General features: G+C 39.6%; 1 protein-coding gene across 1 annotated transcript; it reads right to left on the bottom strand.

Moving 5' to 3' along the window:
- Positions 1-2,529: 2,529 nt before the first annotated feature.
- LOC149231528 (uncharacterized) lies at positions 2,530-3,453 on the bottom strand. Its single transcript, XM_089381664.1, has 2 exons — positions 3,350-3,453; positions 2,530-3,160 (listed from the first exon to the last, which is right to left on the bottom strand). Exons 1-2 carry the CDS (start codon positions 3,451-3,453, stop codon positions 2,530-2,532), a joined length of 735 nt encoding a protein of 244 aa, XP_089237790.1.
- Positions 3,454-9,807: the final 6,354 nt, after the last annotated feature.

The raw sequence follows: 9,807 nt of genomic DNA, 5'->3' as shown, positions 1-9,807 counted from the left end.
TATACCAGGATTACCTTTTGCTGCCCCATCAAAAAAGAGAGCATTTCTTGCCTTCTTGATGCAAAACTCAAAGAATTCTGCAGCCTCAAGGCGTATTTGCCATTTTTTTAGAGGAGAGGGATGCCTGGAAATATCAGTGAAATGGAGATCAAGAGAAGCGCCCCATTCAGCTTCTTGTCCGCTTAGATCTGCCCCGTCAAGCTGATCTCCCAAACAGTCTTTTAGGTGGCTTTTGATTTTTACCCAGATAATCTTGAGATCGCTCTTCTTGTCTCTGAATATCCTTTGATTTCTTTCCAGCCATATATGCCAGCAGATTAATTTGGGAAGGGCGAGCCAGGCTTCTTTGATGTGAGCGTTCTGAGGAGTGCCACCCAGGTACCTTAACTTCCAGTTTGAAAACAAATCAGAGCAGCGATTAGGGAGGGTGAAGTCTACGCTCCATGGGCTTAAGGCTTCTTTCCATAGTTCAGTAGTAAAATTATAGTGGAGCATTAGATGGGAGGCGTTTTCTTCGTCGTCCCCACATAGCGAGCATCGGGATGGCCCCATGTAGCCTCTTTTTCGAAGCCTGTCGTCAGTCAAAATTCTCTGGTGACAAAGAAGCCAGCAGAATGAGTCTATTTTAGGGATCGTTGTCTGAGACCAAATTCCCTGCCAAGGCTTCGGATCAGGAGGAACATGAGGTTGCAGAGAGATCTGTCTATAACCTTGCGCAACTGAGTAGCGCCCAGGGGTCGGACCCCATCCCCGAGTGTCAAGTTTCCTGTTGTTCATTGGAGCTTTGCCTGTTAAGAGGGATAGGAAGATGGCGTAGTCTCTGGAAAGGTTCTGAGGCACCTCTAGTTTTACCCAACTCTGCCAATCGCCGTTCTCCCAGTGTGATATGTCCCACAGAGTTTTAAGACCCACTCTGTCCATCCAATCTCTCAACAGAACCAGGGAGCGATCTTCAGATAGGGGATCACTACCCATGATACGGTCATCCCAGATTTTGATGCGCTTGCCATTTCCAGGGATCCAGTGCGCATGGAGGTTAATTAAGGAGGAAGCTTTGGCACACAATTTATGGATCATCGTTCCGGATATTGATTTGGGATTGTCCAGACAGCGTGTTCTCTGCCCACGGAAGTATTTTTTCCACAACGCTAGCTGAGCCCAACCCGGATTTGGGGCAATTATCCTCCATAGTAGTTTTGCACCCAATGCGATATTTTGCTTACTAATGTTCTTGAAATTCAGGCCACCTTCCATTCTAGGCAAGGAGATTATGTCCCAGTTTAATAGAGGTATTTTTTTCTCATTTTCTTTGCCACCTTTCTAGAAGAAATTCCTTATATAATCCTCCATTTTCCTCATGATGCCAATAGGGGCCATCATGACTGCAGATTGGTAAATGGGAAGACTGTTCAAGACAACTTTGACAAGAACTATCTTGCCAGCTAGATTGAGCCAATTGAAGCCCCAAGAGTGGATTTTGAACTTAAATTTTTCCAACAGAGGCAACCAGTCTCTGCTGAGGGCCCTTTTTTGGAAAATAGGGAGCCCCAAATACTTGAAAGATGACCATGAAGAGGAGGCTGCGAAGCCGAAACAGCTGGAGATAGCTTGGAGCGATCTGACAGTAGAATTCCAATAGTAGATGTGACATTTTCCTTTGTTGAGGCTGCTTCCAGAGTCTTCACAGTAAGCATCCACCACATCTTTGAATTTTTTAGCCGTGGGCAAGGAGGTTGCACCCAGCAAAAGGGAGTCATCCGCAAATAGCGCATGGTTTATGTTTTTGACACCTCTTGCGATGTTCAATCCCATTATTTCTTGATCAGTCTGCTTTTTATTTAGGAGGAAGCTGAGAACAGAAGCTTGGAGGACAAAGAGCAAGGGGGAGAGAGGACACCCTTGTCTCAGCCCTCTAGAGGCTTTGAAGAAGTCAGTAGCCCTCCCATTCACCAAAGGGGCAATCCAGGGCTCACTAATACAAGCCTTGATCCAGTTGATAAATTTGAGGCCAAAACCAAATTTGTGTAGGACATCGAACAGAAATCTGTGTCTCACCCTGTCAAAAGCGCTTTCAAGATCTAGCTTGATAACCATTCCTTTCTCTTTCCGGTTCAAGCTTGAGTGAATCGCCTCTTGGACCAGGATAAAATTGTCCACAATCTGTCTTCCCTGAATAAAACCTCCCTGATTCTCAGGAATAATGTCTGGAAGGATGATTTTCAGTCTGTTTGCGATCACTTTTGTTATCAGCTTGTAGCCTATATTGCAAAGGGAAATAGGATGAAATCTGGTGAAGGAATTGGTGCCTTTTTCCTTGGGAATAAGGGCCAGGAAATCCGAGTTGGTGCTTCCCCCAATTTTTTGACAAGCTTGAGACTTCTGGACCATTCTGCATAAGTATTTTTCCACAATCTGCCAACAGTTTTGCAAGAATCTGGCAGTAAAGCCATCTGGGCCTAGGGCCTTATCTGTCTCCATTTCAAAGAGGGCAGTTTTTATCTCATTATTAGTGACTTCTGCTTCCAAAAACTAATTCTTTCTGGCAGTAATCAGAGAGGGCACCTCATTCACTAAAGTTGATGTGTGCCCCAGGCCCTCTTTTTCACTATACAAATTTTTGAAGTGGAGGAAAGCAACGTTTTTTATACTTTGTATGTCTCTGTGATTAATGTTCTCTTCCTTGATTTCTGAGATGGAGTTGAAACTTTTCCGGGCTTGGGCTTGCTTGTGGAAGAAGGAAGAGTTCCTATCTCCAGCCTTGAGCCAAAGCCTACGAGATTTAATCCTCCAATACTCTTCCTCGGCCAGACTTGCCTTGAGAAATTTTTTCTGAAGTTCAGCTTCCTTATCTAGAGTTTCTTTTGTGATCTCTTCATTTTCCGATTTCAGATGATGAATCTCGAGACATTCTTGGATCTTTTTCCTTTCCACTGCTGGGTTAGGAAGGGATTTTACCCAAGATTTCAATGCAGCTTTCACTCTCCTGAGCTTTTCCTCCCAAACAAAGAAGGCAGAGCCATTGACTGGTTGCTTCCAAGTATCTTTTACTAATTGCATAAAGGACTGTTCCTTAACCCAAAGGGGACTGAATTTAAAAGGGATAGGACCTTGATCCATATGAGCCAGAAGATCAAGTTTAATGGGTCTGTGATCAGAGACACTACAAGGGAGAATATGCATTCTAGATTCTAATCCAAGAAGAAGGAAAGTACTTTGAACAAAAAATCGATCTAACCTTGCAGCGATGTGTCCCAGACCGAGTCTTTTATTAGACCAAGTGTACTTTCCCGACGAAGGTTTTATGTCGTTCAAGTCCCAGTCCTGAAGCAGGTCCTCAACCCATTCTCACGCTGGATCCCTTACAACGCTTCCTCCACGCTTTTCAGCCAGAGAAAGGGTAAGATTAAGGTCGCCTGCAATGACGATATTCACTAAATCTTCCGAATCTGCCATGCTTCTAATGGATTCCCAACAAATATTTTTCTCACATGTGCTTGCTGGAGCATACACGTTGAAGAGACATAGAGTCTCTTCTGAAAGGAATCTATATATATTGCAATGGCATGAACACGAGAAATTAGAGAGAGATAAGAATTGATAACTTCAACAATCAGTTTTGTGCATTCGGTTACATTCTCATTGCCAATAAAGCTTATACAGAGTTTCATATCAGAACATGACATGAAAAGAATAGACAAACCCATGTAAATCCTACTGGTTTCGTAATTCAAGGGAACTCAAATATCTTTCAACGTCGGGATCTAAGCGATGGAGGAATGTGAGAAATACTAAAACAAAAGATGCAAAAATCAAAATGCAGTTTAGTGACAGAAGTCATACTTCTCCTTGATATCCTTTGTAAGGAAGGAAAATTCTTAGTAGGCACTAGAGCTGGAGTACTTGTTTCTTTGTAAATTATGGGATGGCATTCAGTTGACTTAAGAGAAATAAAATGTGTAATCGCAGGATTAGGGTGATCATCGACAGGTTCATGAAAATCAAGGGATGTTGGAGTATTGAGCTGAGGATCCACATGATCAGGAAATATGTGAGGAATTGGAGGATTAGGTTGAGGATCCATAGGATTAGGAACGACATGAGGAATTGAAGCATTAGGCTAAGACCATATAATTCCCCTGAGCATTCTCTGGTCTACAAATTTTTTTTTCGATCCTGATTACTATATTTTCTGCAGTAAGTGTAATAACCACTCTCTCTCTTCTTATGATTATGGAATTATTTGGAAAAAATGATATTTTTCAAATTGAAATTGGCTTCAATAACACTTATTTCAATGTTCTGCATAGATGATGAAAGTAAAATATATTTACAACTACTATGTAACATTTATCTCATCTTTATTCTATACAAAAAAAAAGATGATGACACTTCTTGTTGATGCTAAAGATTTATCTTTTATTTCGACTTACCATAATGTCAGTTTACCACAAAGGTTTGATTTGGTTTCACTAGGTCCACCTCTTCTATCCTACAGATGGGAATCAATGGGATCAGGATAGATAGATTTAGGAGAAAGGTGGGGACTTGGAACAATGACATGGGGATAATTGGGTTCAGAAACAAGTTGGGAAATGGAGGAGATGGAATGAGGATGACTAGGCAGAAGATCAAGCTGAGGAACAACAGCACTGGGCTCTGGCACTTTGCGCTTGTGCCTTATGCTTGGTAATGTGTATAACAGTCTCAGATCGCCACCCTCATTCACTAATGCCTCCATCATACACTTCTTGGTAGATCTTTCAGACCTGGGGCGTGTGCTTCCATTGGGCTACTGCAAGCCAATTTCTTCAACAACTTCAGTCCTAAAGCTTATCTTGGGACTCTTTATTTTCTTGATTTCAGATGGGCTCTTCAACTCCTCTTTGATCTGTTATTCATTCAGACTGCCATTAAGGGGACTTATTTCTCTTCCTTTAGAGATTTTAACCCTCCTTCTCCTCCTCCCAACAACTGAACCTTCATCTACTTGTTTGTCTTCCAATTTCAGCATGTTGGAACTTCTTTTAGGATTCCTCCTTACTTCTTGTTGTTGGTTCTCTTGCTTACTATCTAATGAATTAACTCTAGAAACATAAGAAACTTTGTTGTTGGGACTCAGGAGTCTATTACCAGGTGGGTCTATAGCAGACACCCTTAAAGTGCCAACATTTCCCAGATCAAGGCCAATTGGCCCATCATTGATTTCAGAAACATTGTTTGCATGGAGATTCGAAAGCTTTTCTTTGTCAATCCCACCTCCTGATATTCTTCTGCGTCTCTCAAGCCTCTCCTCCCCAATGGGAGATGATGGAAATCCTTCTCATCCCGATCCCATCTCAATTCCACTCTCACAACCCAATACAACAACACATCAATCTTCATATGTACATTGAACAACATAAGTTTCTGGGCATATGCGACTCCATCAGTGAGCATGTGGTTTCCAGCTTTATACAATTGCAAAAAATGAATACCTAACTTAGAGAAAAAACATATACTAAGTACCCAACCCACTACCCATATTTTAAATACCCCCTTGCCATAAAATTATTCCCCATATCCTCATCTCCTTTTGCTATTAAACCTCTAATAGAATGAAAGGTCGCTGACTCTTTTCGTTGTCTACATCTTCTTCTTCTTAGTCGTATCTGCTTTGCCACATCCACCGTTGATCACCTTTGATACTTTTCCATCTACAAGATAAATAACCTGTTCTATAAATGGACGTGCATGGGATTTGTTTTTTTCACTGCAAGAATATTCTTGAATGGAAAAAAAATGTTCTTTTCCATGAATTCTTTCGAACCTTGGTTATTTTGCTGGACTGTAGAGCAGCACAGTGATGGATCCCCTTTTGTCTTGCCTCTCCACTCTCTTAAAGACCTGTTAAGAGAATTGGTCAATTATGATCAGAGGAATCAATTTTGATTAAATCAACCCATGAAGCACCTTGTTTAATAAAGCTATTAAAAACAAATCACTAAGAAACTATTAATCACTAGCGAACTTTTTGGATCAACGAACTTAATCCTTTTCTGGATCATCCTCTTACTTAAAACTTTCCACTCTCTTGAAGAGTTGTTAATAGATTGGTAAATTATGATCAGAGGAATCAATTTTGATTAAATAAACCCGTGGAGTACCTTGTTTAATAAATCTATTAAAAACAAATCACTAAGAAACTATTAATCACTAGAAAACTTCTTGGATCAACGAACTTAATCATTTTTCTGGATCATCCTCTTACTTAAACCTTTCCACCAAGTGTCCTGGATTCTCGTTTTTAACTCAGTCGAACCTCAAAGCAGAACATCCTTTAGACTGAATGCTAGGCGAGGATCTCTAATACTACAAATTTAACTACAAGAGAACCCAATGGCTTGGTCTCTCTCAAAGATTTGTTTTGTATGTTTGACGTACAATTCTTGTTGATTGAATTGGCTCAATTTGTAGTGATTTCTAGCCCTAGCTCAAATGGCATGAAGTTACATTTGTTTCTATAATGGAGCAATATCGACCAATCACACATTTTTAAGTAAAAAATTGTAGCATCTAATGGTCAGTATGCAAATGCCCGTTGTCACATGAGAGGAATCAATTTTGATTAAATCAACCCATAAAGCACCTTGTTTAATAAAGCTATTAAAAACAAACCACTAAGCAACTATTAATAACTAGAAAACTTCTTGGATCAACGAACTTAATCCTTTTCTGGATCATCCTCTTACTTAAACCTTTCCACCAAGTGTCATGCATTCTCGTTTTTAAGTTCAGCTTCAAAGCAGAACATCCTTTAGATTGAATGCTGGTTGAGGATCTCTACTACTACAAATTTAACTACAAGAGAACCCAATAACTTGGCCTCTCTCAAAGATCTGTTTTGTATGTTTGAGGCACAATTCTTGTTGATTGACTTGGCCTCATTTTCAGTGTACAATTCCAAGGGATTATTTTTTCTAATTTCCCTTACAATAAATGGAACAATATAGAGCAATCACACATTTTTGAGTAAAGATTTGTTGCATCTAATGTTCAGTATGAAAATGCCTATTGCCACATGAAATTTTTATTTTTAGGTTAGTATTGATGCAAATTTCTGGTATGTGTTTAAGAATTTGATTATTCCAGTTTCATTTCCATTATGATGTCAAACTTTGTTCTCAATGAGATATAGGTTTTTTTAGTTTACTTAATGTTGAAGATAATGCAGAATATCCTAGAATAGGTAGAGTTGGTTCACGTAACCTCAGGATAGAAATTAGTTTCTATTTCTTAGGATGTTGTCCTAACTTCCCTAAAAACATGTTTTCTATTTAATGTGTAATGTGCATTATCAATGTAGAGCGTTTTGTAGAGCCAGACTCTCCTGGTTCAGATTCATTTGTAGAGCTGACCAGTGGGTTTATTTTTTAATACAAACATTTCCATTTTTATCATGGTATCAGAGCGTCAAGGCTGAGGAACCTGTACGCTGGCTGGTGGGTGGTTCTTTGAACCAAGATCATTACAGTTGTGAGGAGGATAACTACGATGATTCCGAGATTGTCGCTAGTTCTGAGTGTACCTTTGCGACAAGGGCACTGTATCTCCTTCGCGTGTATTTTTAACTTGTTCCTCGCAAGAAAAAGGTGTACAGCTGCGATGACGTCGTAAAAAAAATAGGCATATCTGCGACGATCGTGGAAGCCAACAACAAGACTGTAGTTGCTTGGGGAAGCCAAGAACAAGGTTGTAGCTGACAACATAAGGTTGTCTGGAGGCTAAAAAGGAAGCCACAGTGATCTACGAGATCAAATAACATTGAAGAACAATGATCTATCTCTGTCACAGATCTGGGGTAAATTTAACATCTTTTACATATTGAATTTTTTTTCTAAATCGCCAAGATGAATAATAATATATTTGAAGCATGCATGAATGAGCATAACAAGCTCGATGGTTCCAATTATGCAAATTGGAAATTCAAGATGCAGACTCTGCTAGAAGCACAGAGTGCTTGGACGATTGTGAATGGGGATGAGCCGAAGCCCGCAACTGGATCAGCATCGATCCCAGATTGGGAGAAATGAGAAAGTAGAGCAAGGACAATGTTAAATATGTCAGTGAAAGACTGCATTATACCGCACATCAGAGAAGGTAAGTCAGCTAACGAGATCTGGGGAATTCTGAAGGAATTGTATGAGATCAGGAATTCAAATCGTCTTTTGTTCCTCAAGAGTAAGATCCTATCCCTGAAGATGGAGGAGAATGAAACAATTGCTTCATTCATAGCAAGGATCAAGGATTTGAAGAACAAACTAGCAGACATTGGTCATACAGTTGATGATACAGATCTTGTAACCATTACAATGAATGGTGTCACTGATGATTATCAAATGTTCATCACTGGGATAAATGCCAGAGAGTAGATCCTGTATTTTGAAGAGATGACAGGTATACTGATGCAGGAAGAAGAGAGGAGATCGACTCTAAAGCCCCATAGTGTCGATGTTGCATTAATGGCGAATAAAAACTTCTACAAAGGGAATGGAGGTCCACAACAGCAAAACGGAGCAAGTTCACAAAAACGGCCAAATCAGACTTAAGGTATGCATCCCAATAAAAACTACTCTGAAACTAAATGTTTTTATTGTGGAAAATTGGGTCATATTGCCAGGGAGTGTAGGAAAAAGAAATATCATGAAGAACAATAGAAACCAAAAAGACATGCAGGTCATCTCGCGAATGGTGATCAGGTGCAAAATTTCAGATTGTTCATGGCAGATCGTGATGAAAATGTTGATGCAAACATCTGGTATGTAGATTCAGGAGTGTCAACACAGATGACAGGGAATAAGCATTGGCTTGAGGATTTTAAAGAAATCAATGAAGACGCACAGATTTACCTAGGTGATGACAGAAGTCATCAAATCAAAGGGTGTGGGAAAGTTTCTGCCATCCTACCTAATGGTAATATCAAACAAATTTATAATATGATGTATGTGCCTGGCATAACAAAGAACTTGATTTCTGTATCCATGATTACAAATCAAGATTTGAAAGTTGAATTTTTAAAATCTAATTGTTACATTAAAGATCTGCTAGATGGCATGAAGACAATTGCTACAGGAATCCGAACAGGAGGACTGTACAAGTTGGATGTGAGGCCTGCACCAGTTCGAGAATTGACAGCAGCGAGCCTGACTACAGAAGAGCTTTGGCATCATAGATTCGGCCACATCAATTACAATGATTTGTTGTTACTACAAAGGAAGGAAATGGTAAGAGATCTTCCTATGCTAAAACAAGTACATAATGATTGTGATGCCTGTACTTTAGGAAAAATGCATAGAGAAGAATTCCCTGTTAGAGTAGAAAAGAAACAGAGGGATATACTGGAATTAGTGCACACAGACCTTTCTGGACCTATGCAGACAAAATCACTAGGAGGTGCACTGTATTTCCTACTGTTTCTTGATGACTGTATGATGTTTTTTTGGGTGTATTTCTTAAGTAAGAAGAATCATACATTCGAATACTTTAAGCAGTTTAAAAATATGATTGAAAGACAAACAGGGAAACATATACAAATTCTCCGTTCCGATCAAGGGGGAGAATATAGGAAGGAAGAGCTTATCAGATATTGTAAAGATCATGGAATTTTGCAGCAGTTCACAGTATCCCATACTCCACAGCAGAGTGGAGTAATAGAAAAAAATAAAAGAACACTAGTGGAATGTGCTAGAAGTATGCTGAAAGGTAAGAATATTTTGAATGGGTTTTGGGCTGAAGCAGTGAATACTATAGTTTATTTGAAAAATAGGAGTC

This window comes from Pinus tabuliformis, chromosome J (assembly GCF_031772625.1).
Source record: "Pinus tabuliformis cultivar Carrire ecotype Pingquan chromosome J, CPIR1, whole genome shotgun sequence".
NCBI classification, from domain to species: Eukaryota; Viridiplantae; Streptophyta; class Pinopsida; order Pinales; family Pinaceae; genus Pinus; species Pinus tabuliformis.
The sequence above is the reverse complement of the archived record's forward strand: the minus strand, read 5'-3'. Positions and strand labels throughout refer to the sequence as shown.